We start from the raw sequence: 21,785 nt of genomic DNA, 5'->3' as shown, positions 1-21,785 counted from the left end.
AAGTTTTGTATCTAAGAGTGTCTGTCATTGATAACCAAACGGAGTTCTTTTTCCGAATTGCCCTAGTATTATATCCAAACCGTGTGGATCAGATGTTACAAAGCTTTCATTTCGTTGTCACGGGGAAGCTGGTCTAGTGAGAGAGCGAAGGGATCCTTTAACGATATGAATAATGTAGGACTTAATAGAATATGCAAGTAATGTACTGATTACGAAAGTTTATTTATTTTAAACACTATGTATACAAGTTATTTTAGAATGATTTATTTTATTTTATCATCTTCTCAGGTTTGTCTACTTTGATGCCGATTGAAAGACTCACGAGGAATCCTCTTGTGGCTCAATTCATTCGATTTAATCCAATCCCTCTTGATCATTTACAGTGAAAATTGATTTTTGCTTACTTCTAGTTCTTTCGAGACTATTTCATGGAATATTTCACATATTTGCAGTTCTTGCAGGAAACTGAAAAAATCAGAGTTCCGGTTCAGTTGTCCATGTCTTTCATATTTCTTGTTGACAAAGGATTCTTTCAGTAATTTGTCAAATTTCTTCCGTTTTTGAAGCTCAAATATTAATAAACACGCATTGAAATATGTAAAGATTTATGAGATAAATGTAAAACCTATTTTATTAGATTTAAATAAGTCAGAATATTTCGACCAAAACTTTATTCCCCTAAGTCGACTTGACTCTTGAACAAATAAACTTGTAAACTTCAATAACACTGTCCAACAAAATTGAAGTTTTTGTCTGTTAAAAGATAAGTTGTGGGTGATTCTAATTGAATTTGATGTGCTGATTTCAAATCTAATTACAGAATTTTTCCATCACCCATGAAATTTGAGTAACAGAGTACATGCAAAATATCAGGTACATACAAATCTTATATAGCTTTATAGTGATACGATGCAACATTATTTACAATGGCATATCTAGAATGTCTTCGAACTTGATTTTCGGCTGTACTTTGCCTGAGTAACATCACTTTTAATGTCCAGCAATAATCTGCCAACATATTTGGAGTCCATTTTCCCTGGTAGCGCCTTTCCATTTCACCAATTTCCTGGTGGAAACGTTCTCCATGTTCCTCGCTCATTGTCCCAAGGTTTTGCGGGAAGAAATCGAGGTGGGGGTCTTGAAAAGTGTATCTTCGGATCCAGAGCATGATAGTTCTGAATCAAATTACTGACAAGTTCTCTGTAATTTTCTGACTTGCAAGCAAGCCAAGCAGCCAATTCCAGCTCATTTAGGCTCTTTTCAAAACCATTATCTTTCATTAGTTTCCTGATTTGAGGGCCAACAAATATTCCCTCTTTTAGTTTCGCCTCAGTAATTCGCGGAAACTTCTCTTTGAGGAACATAAATCCACTACCCTCACGGTCCATTCCTTTTACAAAATTCTTCATCAGACCAAGCTTTATGTGGAGAGGAGGCAGTAAGATTTTCTCTGGACTTACAAGTGGTGGATGAACAACATTCTCCTGTCCTGCGGCCAGTTCTTTTTAACATAATGATTTTTTCTATCTCTGCTGTACTATTTACACAGGAAACAGCATAATTTGGTGTACCCTAGTTGCAATACCAAGAGTATAGCAATAACTTTCAAATCTCCACATATCTGCCAAGAGTATTTACAGTACTGGATATTTGTTAACAGTTTCATGTTTTCATAACTTTCCTGCATGCCCCAGGAATATGCTACGGGAATGCTTGGATATTTATTTCTATTGTACAGTACAACTCCTTTCAAACTTGTTTTCCAAGAGTCTAAAAACAAACTCCATTCTTCACTTTTATGGACAATATCGAGTCACTCTAATAGACCATCGATGTTACAACAGGAAACAAGGTCCTTATCTTCAGCATACATATCTACAAAGTATTTTTGGCGTTGCCTGAAAAAGAAAATCTAGTGTCGCTCTCCAATAAATGCCATCCTTTTAATCGCGATGCAAGCAGTTCTGCTTTATCCTTACTTAACTCTAGATCTCAAACTAAATCGTTAAGATTCTCTTCAGTTATTAAGTGAGGTTCAGTTGTTGAAACACTCCCCACAAAATCAGGATCATTATGCAATTCACTACATTCATACAGACATCAATGGCCTAAAGTTACTAGTGTATTGTTGGAGCAAAGACATAAAAATATTTTAAATATTGCCTACCAATCAGCTTATTATGGACTGCATGCTGCAATAATAATGCAGAATTATATATTTATTGTTACAATAAAATGGTGGGTGATTGACAATTTCTGACTTCATTTTCGGAATCAGCAGGTGGCAAAACATAAAGAACCGTTGAAATTTTACTTTTAACAAAACCATTGTTGGACAGTGTAATTAACCACGGATGCCTTGTAATAAATCAAAGCGACATAATAGAAATACAATTGGATGTAACAATGTGCATTTTCCACCCCGATGGTTGTACGTATGATACTCGTGTATTTGAATCGACATGTAATATTTTGAGTTCATGGAATGCTCCAACCGGATTATGTAAAATGTAAACGACGTTGAAGTTCTAAATAATAAAGTGGAACATATGTGAAGTAAATCAATCAATCAATTCTAAACAATAGTTTTGTTAGTGCTTGCTAAAACGTAAAACAACTGAACGAAAGTTGAAGATTATGAATTTTTTAATATGTTGAATTACAGAAGCAGCCAGTGTTGAAACGTCAAGTAAAAATCCTGCCTAATGTCTAGTATATTTACTGTATTGTTATATTAGGTTACTAATCAATAACAACTGAAAATATACCGTAATTCGACAGACGTTTGTCCGCGCGTGTCATTTATTGATATATCAGAAACTGTTATAACTACAAAGGCAAGACTTTGTGTACTGATATGGGTATCAAATAATATTAACGAAATGCATTATAAAATATATCCATTGGAACGTCTACCTGACAGTAAGAGGCTTGGGCGCATATATAGCTCACGTATGGGGGGAGGGGGTACAACTTTTGGTTCAATTAGGGTTCCTATATTTCATGAGTGAAAATCCGAGACACTACTGATCGGTAGCTTGTTAGGGAGCATGGGGGGCGGGGGAGCTGGACCTGGTCCTCCGAGATGCGTATACTTGGTGTATACGTCGTATACGGGCCGCAACCTGATGACGTCAAAATATTAGTCGTGCGTTTTGGCGAAATACATGTATTTGCATGAGTTAGTTGTTCTAAAACGAGTTCCTGTAAATGTATTTATTTCGCAGTAAGAATAATAATTATTATCGCAAATTAAACATAGTTATGTCCTGATCAGTTACAAGTAAATGTATGCGTTTAAATGTAATACATCATTTAATTTCACGTTAGTAAAAAAAATGTTTGTTCAACCAGCGCGAAATACATATAAGAATTTGTGTATGGTAATTTTAATTACACAGATGCCGAACTTGTAACTACTAATTATATTCTTTTAATTAACGCGAAAAAATATTGATAGTTATTCATATGTCTGTATTATTGCTCATAAGTTGTCTGAAATTGTGTAGTTCAAAGTTCAAAAGTCACGTCTTAAACATATAATTTACTATCTAGCCACAGTAGAGGAGTATTCACTTACATCTTCAAGCTATGTTTCGGTTTACAAAAATTACGATCTTGATATACATCACGTGAAAGAAATATAATGTACGTACATCAATGAAATATTACGACTACGTTCAATTCTAATAACCTATTTCACAAATACGTTGTGGATAATTTTATATCTTTGGACTCAGTAATGGATGTTATACGAGTATTTTCTCTTTGTCGGTTATTTCTGTCAAGACAGGAAGAAATCTTTATGATTATTGCGATTTAGTTAGCGAACTGTAAAAAATGTGTTATTGTGTTACCAACTTTTAAGGTAATTGGAAATGTAGAACAAAAATCTGTAGACAAGTTGCTAAAGTGAAAATTTACTTGTTTATAAAGAATCTGAATAACGATTTGTTTCGTACACTTGCACAGTCAGTAATTGTGATTTCATGTAACCTATTTGCTTTATTTATATTTGGTAACAGTAGTATAAGCCAGAGACACATTAAACTCGTTTTTTTTAAAATAAAAATCATAAAAATCATTACCTCATATGCATACCGGAACATTTTTCAAGCTGGGGATTAACTTTTTTTCCATGAAAAAAGCGTTATTTTTAACATTATAATTATTTATTGGTCGTTGCTAATTCGGCGGGCAAATCTTGACTCACGTTGTCTGTCGTAAGCTGATATGCAGTATCGTCAGCTGATGTGCAGTGTTTCCAAACTTATAAACCGATAAATGCCGCACAAACTATTCACAAAAGGTTTTTAAGCGAAAATTGAGGCTAGACTCTACTTTACGTCCTTATCTGCATAGTGATTGCTTCTTTGCGTTCGCGGTGAGCGATCGTGGTGCGGCACCCGGTATCTCTTCGGGTAAGTACCTTTTTCGTTTTACACTTTCTGTTCACGATAGCCCCACTATCCATTCACGGGGTCGAGGTATGCCTACGAGGTTAGGTTAGGCCTGTTTGGTTAGGTTCCATTAGCACTCATTTCACCCCTAAATATGTGCTTCATCATCTAAAAAATTCCTCAGTACGTTCAATTACGCATATCCGGACACCATCGGTTTGTCTCGATTCACTCCTTCAGGAAATTTTTGCTCGCTTTGGGATTTACGTTGTTGAATTCCTTATAAAACAAGCTTTCCAACGATATATGACACGTATTCCTTAGGAAAAGGACGTAAACTAGAGTCTTACCTTAATTTGAAAAAAAAAAAACAAAAAAAAAACGCTCACACGTCATCTTGTAAAACTACCGCGTGGTTGCTACACTGACAGGGGGTTACATAATCGAACGCACGGAACATTTGATTCACGTAGTCGACGGTAATGGCGGCACGAGCTATGGTACAACGGAGATGCATGAATGACGAAAAATACCTTACTTACAGGCCACATAAGTTGCACGATTCGAAAAAACAATTTCCCCGGCTTCAGAAAGTCCTCAAGAACGCAATTCCGTAAGTACTTTCTCGTCTTTTCTCCTGTAAATTTTAAGAAATCCGTCTCCGGCTTATACTATCGTTACCTTATATTTATACTCTGTATAGAAGTAGGAGAGCGAGATTTTATCTCAACCTGTTCTAAATATCCCAAGTACAAGCGACAATATAAATATGAACTTATACGTATGTCAACATGGTAGGATTTCAATACATGTCCAGATACAGTTACAAGTAAATTGTCCTTGTTAGGGATGAATGAAATACACGCTGACATTCCTAAAACGTACACCGTATCCCGAAAAACAACTTGTCTCTTGATTATTACCATATCTAGCTTGTCTACTGAAAAGGGATATAATTATAAGGATTTGAGAATACGAATTTTTTCTAACAATATTCTCACATGATAGATCAAGAGGTTTTTTGTGTTCTCCTGATTTTTGCTTTCGAGTTCTTAATTAAAGTAAGTCGCTTGCATTAAAATTCTCATTTTCCGTGTGATCGTAAATCCATTTTCATAGACTTTAATTACTGTTAGACCATTCAAGGTTAGGGTTCTTAGCATCCATGTATTTCGAATAGGTTAGGCTAGTACGTTTGCTGCATTTAGTATGTGTACACTTTCTCTTTTTGCTTGATGTAAAATTTTTAATACGAAAAATGATTTTAAAAGATTGTAACCTTTAAGCAAACGAGTCAAATATTTACTGGATTTCTGGAAAATTAAAAATGTATTCAAGTTACACACGGGAATTCAGTTTACAAAGCTGGAAAGTTTATTTAATACCAAATTCCAATCTTACAAGCTATTTCCTAAACCTAACTTTTACAAAATTAACTTGCATGCATAAGTTGAATCGTAAGTGTTTATTCCACAGCAATTCAATAGCAATTATATATTAACCATGATAATTCTTTACGAATTTAGAGTAACTATCGATGTAGGATCAAATTTTATCTCTATCGCATTTTTTGCCCTAGGTAATTTGAAAAATAAAGGTAACTTTATGCAGAACGGTAAAGATTGGATTTTACTTTTATCAACATTATTTACGTATTTTGTAATGCCGTATAACATTTGAAATCTTGATGGGAAAGCAACGTTCTGAATGAATAAAAAAGGACGATTCAGTCAGAAAAATAAATATTCTACTCTTATAATGCACTTTGTTAAATGCTATAAATTGACTATAGTTGACTAGTCCTGCGACGTCACGAAAACTGGTGTGAGGTCCGTATATAAGTATCTCTGAGGCTCCGGCTGGACCCGATAAAGTTGTAGGTATGTACAACATAATTCTCATTTACATCTACATTGTGTGGGAACTTTATTTGAAAACTGCGGACTTAACAGGTAGGCACCCAGCACTGCCTCTTTATGATAAGCAGGTTACTATGCAATGGAAGAGAATCGTAACTGAAATTCAGCACTGCTAGCAGACGGTGGCGCCATTGTGAAGTCAAAGATGTTTGCAGTACCGTCTGTATCTCGTTAACTCTTGTATTATGGAGAGGGAGTGGTTCAATATAGAGTTAGATTGTTTTGTGCAATGAGCATTTTAAAATTAAGTTTAATCCTACGTAAAATTTTAAAATAAAAATAAATTTCAGGAAAGTATAGTCTTAATCATTTCTTCTTTCCCACCCAATTCCAGGACATTTGTGCATCCCGAAGAAACTATTCGGGACACCGGGACAAATGATACCATTCCGGGATTGTCCCTGAAAATCCGGGACGTATAGCGTCCCTAGGTATGACCTGGCTATCAAAATTCACTCTAGCACCACATGAAAGGTCATACATTTATTAAATTAAGTCTATCTACGATCTTCTAACTTTTCTACATAAAATGAGCAGAAAATGATTTGAAAAAGATAATTCCCAGCTTCTCCTTAAAAAATAATTCCAATGTTAGAATTAGTCTTTTCTTCCTTGCTACAAAATTGAAAGTAACATCATTGGTGTTATTTTAATATCCGTATGTATGCACACTTAACAGTGTAGGCCCATTAGTCGAGGATCTCCCGTTGAATTACGAGGACATTATTTCAACCTCCTTAATGTTAAACACGTCCTCTCGGGTGTTGAAGATGAAACAGGCACTGTAGCCAAGATCACCAACAATTTGTGCATATTTGAGTACAAGAGCTTGTCACAATTTTCTGCTGCCTACAATGCAGACCCTGGACATGTCTTTTCAATTACTGTTTGCCACATTTTTCATTCAGATTTGAAAATGTAAAAAATATCAACCAGGCCATCGAACATTTTAACACACTTTTCCAATGAACGAGGAATAGGCATTTCATATTGGAATAAGTTGTTGCAATTTTTCAATGTGTTGACTGTGTTCAGAGAAACTTGTGTTCATTTCTACTACAAAATGGTCCAAAAATGGACAACGGTAACGTTTCTACTATTAGTGTATACGATTTTAAAAAGTCATCCTACTGAGTATTGATACTTTTCTGTCCATCTTGTGTCAAACAACTTGAGAACGTTACAGTACTTCCCTAGCTATCTTGTATTGCATTTTTTACAACCAAATTACTTTGAGAAGATTGATTGATTTATTTGCATTATTTTAATTCACTTTCTGTGCCACTTTCTGCTAATTTCCGAAGATCGGGATGAGTGATGAGATGATGAAATTGATGAATATACACCAACAAACGTCCATGCTCATTCCGGGTTTCGAACCCGGGACCCACGATGTGCTAACCACAAGTCTTTGAGAAGACTTGAGGGGGAAAATTATAACTGATTTGACAGTTTCCGTATCCCAGAAAGTCCAAAGGAATGGGCAATAGCCAGGGTTAAAATATGTGCTGAACAATGTACAAAAATTGCTTTTGGAGACTTCTCTGAAATTATCTATCTATCTCACCCCCGTAATTATACCACCAATTACATCAGCACAAATATTCTTTATTCACCAACTATTCTTTTTCAAAATCCACACCCACTCAACCCAGAGAGAGTAGAAGTATAAATAGCTGAAGGTAACCCAGATGCAGTTACAATCTCAATAGGGACAAGTTTCCCATTCCGATCTAGAGTTTGGAAAATGGTTTATCGACTTTCAGGATTATCAAACAGTTGGGAAATTTGAAATTATCAAAAAATTAGAACCTGAGGAATACTTAAATCTTGAATGGTAGCAAACCATATCGGGAACTTCTAATGAAATTTTATAATATCCGTGCTATACTTCACAAGCAGCTGCTTCGGGCAGAAATTACATGTGGCTTTATAGAATTTGTAAAATGTCAGGAGCTTTCTGGGTATTTTCCAGAGAAATTCGGAAACTTTCAGGAAATTGCAGGCATTTGCTTTGCAATCCATCTGGAGTGTAGAATTAATTTCTTTCCCATCCCTATACCATTCTATACGCTTGTAGTTTATGAGACCAAAATTAGTCTGAATAAATTTTTACGAACAAGTCTCTGCGCATAGCGGATAGAACAGGTAATCTGGTAATTTTAATGAACCTAAGGGGGGGGGGGAGAGGTTGGACCCGTTGAACCCGCCCTTAAATACGCCCATGGTAAGAGGTAACAAATCGTTGTTAGCTACATGACATCTCTGGACTACCCAAACGCACCCTACAATACACGCCGACATATTATAAACAGTTGAATGCACAGAGAAAATAAGTGAAATTTAATTCCAAGAAAAGATGCTAGTTCAGAGCACTACAAATTGCATCTGCCAATGGAAGCACAGTAATCGAAACCAACCACTCGATATATTTCTTACTTTGTAATACCGAGGGGTCCAAAAAAATGTACTCACTGTTTGTAATGCAATAATTTCGAAACAAACAGACTTACACGTACTAATCTCATGTGGACGTGTAGTGTAACTGTTTAATTTGTCGCGGGCAGGTGGCGCAGGCAATTTGCGCCGCGCATGCGCGAGTGTTGGAGCGATCACGCCAGTATAGCGGAAGACAGTCGAGTAGCAACAATGCCTGCGGTACGGTTATCATTTGTGGAACGCAAGACTGTATTGAAATGGTTCTGGAAGTACGAGAACATTCAAGAGGTTCAACGTCAGTGGCAGAATGAGTTTGGAACACGGCCTCCAACACGACGAACAATAGCCCGTATTCGTGATAAGTTCGAATCCGACGGAACTGTTCATGATGTGCACAACGCAAGATCCGGTCGACCACGAACAGCTACAAGTCCAGAGCCCAGTGCTGCTGTGTTGCAACATTTCACCCGATCACCGCAAAAATCAGTGAACCAGGGAGCGCGCGAAAGTGGGGTGAGCCGGTCTAGCGTAAGAAGCATTCTGAAGGGTGCACAGTGGAAAGTGTACATTCCAAGACTGCTACACGCGATCAACGAGGACGATCCGGATCGTAGGGTCGAATACTGCGAATGGTTTGAGCACATGGTTCGCGAGGATGGGGAATTTGCAGGGACAGTTGTGTGGTCTGACGAGGCGCAATTCAAACTTAACGGTACGGTGAACCGCCACAATTGTGTCTACTGGTCGCCCGTCAATCCTCACGTTTATGTGGAGAAGGCGGTGAATCTACCGGGGCTTAACGTGTGGTGTGGTCTGTCATCGCGTGGTTTGATTGTTCCCTTCTTCTTCGAGGGTACCGTAACCGGTGAGGTGTATCTCGAAATGCTTCAGTCAAGGATTTTCCCTGCCAACCGAACACTATTTGGCGATGAAATGTTTTACCTGCAGCAAGATGGAGCCCCGCCTCACTACCATCGCGATGTCAGGTCGTACCTGGATGACACTCTCCCCGGACGGTGGATAGGTCGACGCGGTGCTATTGAGTACCCACCTCGGTCCCCTGATTTGGCACCACTGGACTTCTACCTGTGGGGGACCGTCAAGGATGATGTGTATCGACAAAAACCAACTACACTCAACAAGCTACGTGAAAAAATAATAGCATCATGTGTTGCCATTATGCCAGATACACTGACGGCCGTAGTACGGTCTGCAGTTCGGCGCCATCGGAGTTGTTTACAAGTTGCTGGTGGTCATTTTGAACATCTAACATAACTCTCTCTCAGTGCCAAAAATTGTACCCACAAGTCAATTTTGTCAGAAGATATGGACTATCAAGCAGTGAGTACATTTTTTTGGACCCCCTGTATATTGGAAAGTATTCGAACTGTAAATGCAAGCTTTGGTAAACTGCAATATTCAATTTAAATTTGATCAATATTGCTTTTCGACTGGCTCTTCCATTCGGAAAATTCCAAAATTTCATACGCCTGTCACCTTGTGATTCTGAACCCTACTGAGAACTAAAACATGTGTTTGGAGATAAGAAATTTAAATTTAGAAATGCTTATTAAAAATACTCGCTAACAAGTAGAGAAAAGAACATTTCTTGACATTCCACTCTACACAGAGGTTGATACGCTTTGTTTTACTTCCGTCTAATACAATTTATCTATATATTCGATATTGTTGTCTTATGGGGATTGGGTTGAAGGGTATTTATTATATGCAACAGAAAAAAGGGACTTTTATCTTTAAAAAAACTTCAAGTATTCAAATGGGGTTGTTGGTTCATGAGAACTATTTATAGTTCTCAAGTTGGAATCCATATATTTCAGTAACCAGTATGCATTTCACACAAATTTATAATAGATCTATGCTCAGCAATAAATGAGACTCTGAGAATAATCTGAATGGAACCAAAATGGAATCAATCCAAAATTTGTTAAACATATAAGGTGCCTGGGCCCCATATTTCCCTATAACCTACCAAAAATTGAAAATTCTTTGTTCTTTTGACTCATCCTGTATCTACGTAGACATAGTTACACATTTAATAGCACATTTTTAATAAATCTACGTTTCAAATGTATTTATATTTATATCTTGTTTTGCAATTTCTTAATTTCCAATTTCCACGCATGCTTTTTACAGTATCGTTAAGGTGCTGTTTTTGGGTAACTTTAATCTTAAATGTTTCTCTTATTCGAAAAACAGCTTCACCAATTTTGAATATTTTGTTGCGCCTCAAGACTTCATACTGTGTGTGTGCTCAATGTTTAACAATTTTAGGGATTACCCGGCACCACACAGTAAACATAAGACATATATTTAAGGTGTTTTGCACCCATCATTGTTATTTTGTGCCTCAAAGATGAGAAATTATGATAAAATCGGATTTATTGTTGAATAGCATGGGTCTTCCCGATGGAATAGCAGGAACGTTATCGCTTTGTAATCAAGGGGCCACGGCTTCGATACACGGTGGAGGCACAAGTTGTTCGGATCCCACTTTAAACTGTAGGTCCAATCTCGAACTCAACGTAGTATAGCATGGAGACTCCTAATTTGGAAGCAAAAATTGTAATAAACGAAAATAAAGAAAATTTATTTTTGAAGAAAATTGTTTTTAAATTATTACATTTGAATTTGTAGAACAGAAGTTACAGCGATCTTCCTAAAGGTTTGAAAACGCTGAAATCACCGCACGCCGCTGATTGTAACCCTTTCAGTGCAAATTTGTCAATTTAATTTAGAAAAATTTAGTTTTTTGGTATTTTCTTATTTTTGGCATATATATTTATGACAATTTTTTAAAAATTCACTTTTGTCAAATTTTAACCAAAATTTGGAACTCTCACAATTGTGAGGGTAGCCACCAAGGGTTTGGTTTTTATATTATTAATCCTTTTTTTTTAGAATTGCTAGCTCCCACAAATGTAGGAATTACCAAATTGAAAAATTCATTTTTACGTGTTTTATTGATTTATTAGATGTAAATTTTATTTTCAGGAAAGATATTACGTTGTAAAACACTATTTACTAATCATTTATATAAAATAAAATAACAAAAATTTTCTCAAGCAAATCGATGTACAGATTGCAGTACCATTCATTATACGAATATATATATTTCAATTGCTTTTGCAAAATTTATACATTTATTAATCAAAATCTCTTTATCATCAGTGACTATAAATTCTGTACTGGATTATCTACGTTTTCAGTTTAGTTTGTTTTTTATATTATTTTTTGACATGAAATTCCATGAAGCAGTTTTTTTTCTTTGTCAAGCACAAATAAACGTGACACTTTTGGCACATTATCCTGCTCCTGCTTCCACATCCTTCCATGCGACAACATAAGGGATCTTTCAGTTCCATTGCTATTGGCCAATGGGATACAGAATCGTACCTCACATCAGACACTGGTAACTTTGATGGTTTCTTCAAGTTTTCAACATTTCCAATGTCCTGCGACTCCTCTTCAATGCTTGGCCTTCCCCTCTTTTTTGTTGGTAAATCTGCCTTGATGAGAGCTTCAACTAAATGCATTCTGAAGTGCAAAAGGTCCAGGATTTTATTTGTTGGAATCTTCTGTGCAGTACAGTCCCTTTTATATTGAAGCCAGCAATTAGCTACTGCCATATCAAAGAAATGAAAAACCACTCTAAGATACCATTTTCTGGACTTCAGATGAATTCGATAGAATGACATTAACTGATCCATTTTATCTACTCCTCCCATAGAACTATTGTATAATTTGACAATTTCAGGCCGTCCAATTGATACGTGCTTTGCAGATTTTTTGTCGTATCTCTCCACATGGTCTTTCCTTCCAATTACAACAAAACTTGACACAAGAGTTACAGCTCGGTTATCAAACCACCTTGTTACAACTATATCCTCTTCTCTTGTAGTAACTTCTTGCATTGTTCCTCTTCCTTTTTGTTTCAACTCTTTTTCAGTTAGCAACGGGCACCTAGGAATTTGGCAGGTTCTGACAGTTCCTGCACACCAGATTTGCTTTTGGTATAAATTACGAATTACTGGAACAGATGAAAAAAAATTGTCAAAATAGAGTTTATGGTTAATATTTGGGGGAATGCATTCTGCAAGCTGTAACACTATAGCACCTGTAACACCGTAATCTTTAACAGTATCATTGTTTATTGTCCCCTTTCCTTGATACACCAAGAAATCGTGAACTATGCCATCACTACTGCACAAAGCAAATACTTTTATTCCCCAAGGAGTAGGTTTTCCCTTGATGTATTGTTTGATGCCAAGCCTACCTTTGAATGGAATAACTTGTTCATCGATACACAGGTTTTCTGTCATAAGTTGAGTTAAACTTTGTTTGCGAAAACATTGAGAATTGGCCTGATTTTCACCAATTTATCTTTGACGTTTTCATCATGTTCCATATTGTTAACCAAGTGTAAGTTACTTCTTAATTTGAAAAATCTTTTCAAGGTCATACAATCAGCGACAATGTCGATCCTACTTCCTGGCATCCAAAACATCTGAATTCTTTTCATATTGATTGTTCCCATATGTATATGCATTGCCACAAATTTACGAATTTCACTTCCATTAGTGTTCACTGATGTGCCCGTTTTCTGGATAGAATATACATTTGTGTGTTCTGCTACATATTCAAAGAAGGTGGAACTGAAGTACGAATTGAAGTATTCAAGGGGAGATTTAACATTAACATCTTGCAGATACTGTATTTCATGTCGCACAAAACTCACATTGGGAGGGTGAAAAGCTTTAACACGCCACTGGTATTTTGCACTATCCACACTATCTTGTGCATCTTCTTCACTATCCGATTGCTCTTGAGGGCTTATTATTTCTGGCAGGTTATCTTGGTCCTTAATTTGTACATTGTCTGTAGGTTCATCATCAGAGAGAATAGACACATCAGACAGATTTCCACTTTCGATTGCATCCAAAATGTCACTTGCAGTCAGATTCTTCTCCATCATATGTTTCTGAAATTTAAAAAAAACAACTCATAAATACATTTTGTATATAATTGTCTTTCAAAAAACACTATTTTCATAAATGCACAGTACATGATTAGAGAAAGTTACAGATATCTTACGACCATACAAATAACAATGCTGGGAAACTGTAAAACATTCACATGGAAAATTGGTGGAAAATGTCTACCCTCAAGTAGCTACACTCACAATTGTGAGTGCTGAAGTAGCAATAAATCCTGAGCTATGATTTATACAATTATCAACAAAGGTTTTACTGCCATTGCAAAAGTACTCTATTAGCTATATATAAATAAAAAAAATATTTACCATATATCAAAAAAAGTCTCAAAATTCGGCAACTCAAAAGAGCCTTTCTGCCCCACAAGTTGTTCGGATCCCACTTTAAACTGTAGGTCCAATCTCGAACTCAACGTAGTATAGCATGGAGACTCCTAATTTGGAAGCAAAAATTGTAATAAACGAAAATAAAGAAAATTTATTTTTGAAGAAAATTGTTTTTAAATTATTACATTTGAATTTGTAGAACAGAAGTTACAGCGATCTTCCTAAAGGTTTGAAAACGCTGAAATCACCGCACGCCGCTGATTGTAAATGGCAGCCAGATCCAAACGTAAGCATGAGAAAGAAATCAATGTCGGATTTGAACACTTGAAAAATGTAGAAACAAGTGATTAAATTATTAATGTTTTTAAAAATGGTGAGGCGACAAATTAATTCAAAATTGGTCGAAATGGTATGGAATGGCCCAGCTACGAGTGACATTCCTCGAATGGAGGATAGACGCAGAGACTTAGAGGAAAGGAAGACTAATTATTTACAAAAATTGTTGACTGAGGTTAGTGTAAGTTATCTATGATAATAGTGATTAGCTTGCAGTAAACCTTGAATTAAAGATAAAACATCTACGTTGGCATTTTACATCACGTCAAGAGATACCGCGTAAGTACGTAGAATTTAACAAGTTGCCTTCGTCTGGTTTAGCTTTACCTTTAGGGAACTTCTTCACAAGGTATACTTCTGGATACAGGCCTATATCTCGCGACATTCGTCTTACTGAGAAAACATGTGGTAAATTTAAATTTGTACTTCTAGGAAGGTGGATACTAATCATGATTTTTATTTAAAAAATCTACTTTGATGAAAAAATATAATTTTTTTATTTCTTTTTTAAAAAAAGCGCCCACAATTGCTGGTATGGTTTTTGACACCATACAAAGATATTTCTTTATATAAAGGCTTTTTCTAGTAAAATATTTTAACAGTTTGATTAAAGCAAATAAGAAAATATATGTAAATATACATTTCTCTGTATATGATACTGTATATGGAAATGTTTACTGAGTGTGTTAATAAAAATATAATACATGATTTCAGTAAGTTTTCTTCCAGAGAAAATAAAACATTCTGGATGTACTATATAATTGTAATAAAGTCTTTGAAGCTGAATTTCGACATTTTTTTAATGTTGGTTTGCAAAATATCAACTGCCATGTTTATTTAAAAGTTTAATGATAATTACACTATTTACGGTTTAACATGATTAGTATTTTGTATATTTTTCTACACAAAATGTTTGCTATTTTTGCCTATAAAAATTATTAAATTTTAAATCTTAAGAGAAATTTAATTGTGTTTACAGTTTACATATTACATTTCCATTCGTATGAGTTTCATCCCATCACTACATATATTTTTCCTTTCTTTACCTTTCTTGGAGCCAAATAAACACTATTAAATGATTACGAGATTAATGTACAGGGTGGCTCAATAAGTCACTTAACACCCCCAGTACGAGGCCACTGCGGCATGGAACGTGAAAATGGCGATGACCAATCGTTATCAGGCCAAGGGGGAACCACATTGACGTCACCCGCATGGTCTGCAGCCATCTTGATGTCCGCCATCTTGAATTCAACTTCAGAAATTTAAATGGGAAGGGGGTTGTGCGACATATCAAAATGGGCTAGAAGTTCACCAGGAAAACAACTGTGACATTTTTTTTTTACCTAACTTTAATTGTTGCAGAGTTAACAATACCACAAAGTTATGGCTCAATAAGTCACTTAACACTCCTAGTACAAGGCCACTGCGGCATGGGACGTAAAAATGGCGATGACCAATCGTTATCAGGCAAAGGGGGAACCACATTGACGTCACCCGCATGATCGGCAGCCATCTTGATGTCCGCCATCTTGAATTCAACTTCAGAAATTTAAATGGGAAGGGGGTCGTGCGAGATATCAAAATGGGCTAGAATTTCACCAGAAAAACAACTGTGACATTTGTTTTCACCTAACTTTAATTGTTGCAGACTTAACAATACCACAAAGTTATGGCTCAATAAGTCACTTAACACCCCCAGTACAAGGCCACTGCGGCATGGAACGTGAAAATGGCGATGACCAATCGTTATCAGGCCAAGGGGGAACCACATTGACGTCACCCGCATGGTCGGCAGCCATCTTGATGTCCGCCATCTTGAATTCAACTTCAGAAATTTAAATGGGAAGGGGGTCGTGCGACATATCAAAATGGGCTAGAATTTCACCAGGAAAACAACTGTGACATTTGTTTTCACCTAAATTTAAATTTAAGGGCGATTTCCGCATGGGAGAGTGACACGTCCTTTCCTTTTTGCTTAAATGTTTATTGTTCAAATAATCGTTAGTATTTTATTATGTGGTATTTATTGTTAGACCAATCACTGAAAATGTCCGGATATTGACTTACCGGTATGTACATATCTTGTAGTATTGGTTGGCATGGGAATTACGATTGTGTTTTGTCTTTACATAAAAGTTTAAAAGAGTGATGATGTGAATTGATCGTGTCAAGAGTAGCATATTTCCTTTTTCAGTGATCTGAACGAAAATGCCACTAACACGTGAGGAACGGATTGCCACCATATTGATGTCAGGGGAGAGAAGTACGCGTGAAATTGCCGCAGACTTCAATAACCGCAATCCTGCAAGACAACCGGTGTCACATGTGGCCGTCAGCCAGTTGCTGGCAAAGTTCCAAGATACTGGATCTGTGGATGACAAGCCGCGACATGGACGTCCGAAAACAGCCACGGATGAGGGTACTGCTGTAGCGGTGTTGGCATCATTTGCAAAGTCCACAACCTGTAGCACACGGAGACTGGCGCTGGAAAGCGGTGTCAGCAGGGGTTCAATTCAAAGGATTGTACGTGACCACCACTGACATCCGTATAAGATACAGCTGCATCAGCACCTTAGTGAGGACGATCCAGACAGGCGTTTGCAGTTTTGTGAGTGGGCTACATCACAACTGCAACGTGACCCTGCCGTCGGTAGCAAGATTCTGTTCAGAGATGAGGCTAATTTTTATGTGTCGGGAGAGGTGAATAAGCAAAATCTGCGGTACTGGTCACCCGAAAATCCACATTGGACAGATCCCAGCAAGGTGACGGGAGGCGGGAAGCTAATGGTGTGGTGTGGTACTTGGGGTTCCCGACTTGTTGGTCCATTTTTCATTGAGGGCAACTTAAATGCAGAGGGCTACTTGCTTCTGCTACGGGATCAGATCTTACCATCCTTACTGTCCGAGGATGGGAGCTATCCTGAATGGTTCCAGCAAGATGGGGCTCCACCGCACTATGGGATGATAGTCCGTCAGTACCTAGATCAACAATTCCCTCACCACTCGATTGGTCGCCGAGGGACTGTGGAATGGCCTGAACGCTCACCTGACCTGACACCATTGGACTTTTACCTCTGGGGACACCTGAAAGCCATGGTGTATGCTACGAAAATCAGGGATCTGGCCCACTTGCGCACACGCATTGTGGATGCCTGTACTGCAATAACTCCTGAGGTTCTTCAGAATGTGGTAAGGTCATGGGAGAGACGATTACACGTGTGTGTTGCGCAAGAGGGACGACATATTGAGCATGTGTTATAACTTTGTGGTATTGTTAACTCTGCAACAATTAAAGTTAGGTGAAAACAAATGTCACAGTTGTTTTCCTGGTGAAATTCTAGCCCATTTTGATATGTCGCACGACCCCCTTCCCTTTAAATTTCTGAAGTTGAATTCAAGATGTCGGACATCAAGATGGCTTCCGACCATGCGGGTGACGTCAATGTGGTTCCCCCTTGGCCTGATAACGATTGGTCATCGCCATTTTCACGTTCCATGCCGCAGTGGCCTTTGTGACGTTTTTTCCCCGCAAACTGTAATAACAAGTATTACGTAAATTTTATTGCGGGAAAAAGCCTCCACATTTCCCTCATTCTTCGGTACGCCTGTGCGTCAGTTTGTTATTTGGCGGCTAGTTGGTCAATTGACCGCTAGAGGCCCTCAGTGGTAATTCCTTTTTTTGTGTGATCACGATCGAAAGGAAAAGCAGTTCGTTGTTGCACGAAAGACAGGAAGTCACGACCTCGACTAGTGTGAGCGATGAGGAACTCGTATCGCTATACATGCCTCAGTTGGGCTTTCGATGATCTGAGGTAGAAGGGGACCACGCTTTGTTCATTCAAACACGTCGTGGAGCTACCCCCCTTGTTTTCGCACTGGAGTTACGAACGATATGTGGAAGTTACAGTTTGTTTTTTACTGGAGAAACTACGGCGAGCAGTAGGTGGGACCATGTGGATCAGTTTTGACAATTGGCCGTTTTGATCCTCGTTTCTCTCGTGTCGGAAATGGAACCCGGAGTTTAGAAGACGTAATTTGGCAATTACGAGAAGGAAGTTGGAAGACGTAATTTGGCAATTACGAGAAGGAAGTTTAGAAGACGTAATTTGGCAATTACGTGAAGGAAGCATAGAGACGACAGGACAAGATACTGTGGACGATTGCGGATAGTACTATTGGAAGGTCTAGTTCGGTTCTCTAGTAACCGCCGATGATGAGCCACGCAGCCCAATTGGTCCTGTTTTTGAGGTATGTACTTTTGCAACATTTAACTCAGTGAACAGTGAAGTGTTTTCCGGCAACTGAACGTCTCGCTCAGTAAATTAGCGTGAGTTGCGATACCCGCCGAAATATCAGAAAAGGAAAAACTCAAATGAGAAGTTCGTTGACGTTTCCTCCTTTTATTCGTATCCCGTCGCCGCGGTTGCTCTGATCGGTAGTGACATAACCTCCGTCGCATCCCATTTTTCCCGTAAGGCAAGCACTGGGCAGTAATTAACAAAAAAGAGAGAGAATAAGAGCATCAAAGGAATCGGGGGGGTTACCTTTTCACAAAAAAAAAAGAGAGAGAGCTGCGTTGATATAAGCCAAGAGTTGATGTTGTAATTTTTAACGGTATTTTTGTACCGGCCGTACGTTTATATACATGTGTTATTTGTTCAATTAATATTATCATGTTGTTACAAGGGAATGTCGAACCTTTTGAACATTTGTCAAATTCATCAAGAAAGAATGGTTGTAGTTACGTGGATGTATTTGTTATTTGAATGAGAAAAGATATTAACCATTCTTGTTTGCGAGGTTAATATAATAAAATTGACCTCGCGTCGCAAACTAATTGTTGTAGTACGTGTTGTTTTTTATACCAAAACTGCACCTTAGATTAATATTGTACATAAACGAACTTGGTTGTTCGAAGACGGAGTCGTGGCAATGCTTATGCTTAATTTAAGGCTTACGTGATTACAATAGAGAAATAGAGGGGCAATTCCTTGACGTCGATACGAAGAAGTCACTTGTTTAGCGCGCCGCATTGTATCGAATAAATTGGTTCTCGTTTGAGACTGAGGCGGTCGTACAAAATACGTACCTTTAACCTCAAACAACTACATTTGTAACTGTTAGGTCGGGCACGAGTAATTCGCGTCCACGGCCTAATTGCACGTCTTCTCCCATTTTTTGCTATTTGATTGAGCGCCCACCTAATACGTTACACCTTGTACTGGGGGTGTTAAGTGACTTATTGAGAAATAACTTTGTGGTATTGTTAACTCTGCAACAATTAAAGTTAGGTAAAAACAAATGTCACAGTTGTTTTCCTGGTGAAATTCTAGCCCATTTTGATATGTCGCACGACCCCCTTCCCATTTAAATTTCTGAAGTTGAATTCAAGATGGCGGACATCAAGATGGCTGCCGACCATGCGGGTGACGTCAATGTGGTTCCCTCTTGGCCTGATAACGATTGGTCATCGCCATTTTTACGTCCCATGCCGCAGTGGCCTTGTACTGGGGGTGTTAAGTGACTTATTGAGCCATAACTTTGTGGTATTGTTAACTCTGCAACAATTAAAGTTAGGTGAAAACAAATGTCACAGTTGTTTTCCTGGTAAAATTCTAGCCCATTTTGATATGTCGCACGACCCCCTTCCCATTTAAATTTCTGAAGTTGAATTCAAGATGGCGGACATCAAGATGGCTGCCGACCATGCGGGTGACGTCAATGTGGTTCCCCCTTGGCCTGATAACGATTGGTCATCGCCATTTTCATGTTCCATGCCTCAGTGGCCTTGTACTGGGGGTGTTAAGTGACTTATTGAGCCACCCTGTACTATCACCAAAAGTGATTATGAGATCTACAAAATTCTTATGTACATTATTCTATAAGTTATGTATTTAAAGTGATTTAAATCAGTGTTTTTTTTAAATCATCTTGATTTAAATCGCGTTTAAAATCAACCTAATTTAAATCAATTCACGTTGAATTCTAGTAATAATAGTAGTAGTGAATTTTGAATATAATTTGATGCCAGCCACTTTTCAGATTGCGTAACGTGGTATGAAGTCAATCATATCTTCACAGATGCTCCTGCGATGGTTCATTTTAAATAGGTCAGTTACAAGGCAGGAGGTTCTCTGACCGTAATATAAGGTTCAAAAACATTGTACACTGTTAAACATTCATCCTCATTATCGTGATTAATTTGGGGAGACAGCACGGCGAGATAAATGTATGAAAACACAATTATAAATATATGCTATTTCATCTTTTCTATGTCTATAACAGGAAGACGCCAACGGAAGTCGTGGAAGAACAAATAGTTAACTTTAAAGATCTAATAACAATAGCAACAATCATGATATCTTCTTTCAACTTCTATCAAAGAAAATGTGAGAGGTGAAAGGAAACATGGCTAACAAAATATAAAAAAATGGAAAGTGTATATTACAGACACAGAACAATATTTACGTAAAATCCCACCAATTAATAACCACATTTTAATAGAATCATAACATGATCTGGAAATCAATTAGTGTAGTAGATTTACTAATCATTATACGAAAAACGTAAATAGGAGGTGTATTTATTAAGCAATGACTAAATGAAACAATAAAGAAGAAAATTGCAACTAAGTACCTTCTCTACATTTTACTCAGCAGATATCTCAAAACATATATTTGGGTTATCTGGTTATCTTGTTAAAATGTTATATGAGTCGTAAGAATTACGAATTGCAATTTTCAAAAAGATGTAAAGACTATGTATAACTCGAAAAAAATGATATTTTACTCTATAGCTGATACTGAGCAAATATAAATTCTGAATGCATGAGAAATGCTTTTGGTTTACAGTAATTGTCGAAATGGATCAAACAGATGTGTTCATTTATCTTACAAAAAAATATAAATATGCTGACCAAGGCAGTAATTTATTTTATTAAAAACATAAACTAAACGTAACGTTTCAACCTTCTAGCAAGGTCTTCATCAGACTCTGTATCAAGTACAAAGACCTTGCTAGAAGGTTGAAACGTTACGTTTAGTTTATGTTTTTCATAAAATAAATTACTGCCTTGGTCAGCATATTTATATTTTTTCATAATCATGGAAACAAGGCTTAATGGTGTTATAATTTATCTTACTATACATTCAATGATTCGTCGATACATTTACGTATTTGAAAACCTAATCTATTCTAGTCTGTGAAACGTAGCTGAGTCTACGTAAAGGTTGACAAACTATTAGCGAATTTCACTGGCAATTCATCATATACCTAGGTATGTTTGAAACAACACCAGGAGCATTGCTATGCATAGTACGATGTTAAAAAAACATAAAATTTATAGTTTCA

The 21,785-nt window shown here is 37.2% G+C and overlaps 1 protein-coding gene across 1 annotated transcript; it reads left to right on the top strand.

Moving 5' to 3' along the window:
• Positions 1–8,968: 8,968 nt before the first annotated feature.
• On the top strand, positions 8,969–10,033 carry LOC146002638 (uncharacterized). The gene has a single exon (XM_083140599.1). The coding sequence runs from the start codon at positions 8,969–8,971 to the stop codon at positions 10,031–10,033; it is 1,065 nt and encodes a 354-aa protein (XP_082996725.1).
• The last annotated feature ends 11,752 nt before the right edge of the window (positions 10,034–21,785 follow it).

This window comes from Lepisma saccharinum, chromosome 18 (genome assembly GCF_977018435.1).
Source record: "Lepisma saccharinum chromosome 18, izLepSacc3.1, whole genome shotgun sequence".
Classification (NCBI taxonomy): Eukaryota; Metazoa; Arthropoda; class Insecta; order Zygentoma; family Lepismatidae; genus Lepisma; species Lepisma saccharinum.
The sequence above is the reverse complement of the archived record's forward strand: the minus strand, read 5'-3'. Positions and strand labels throughout refer to the sequence as shown.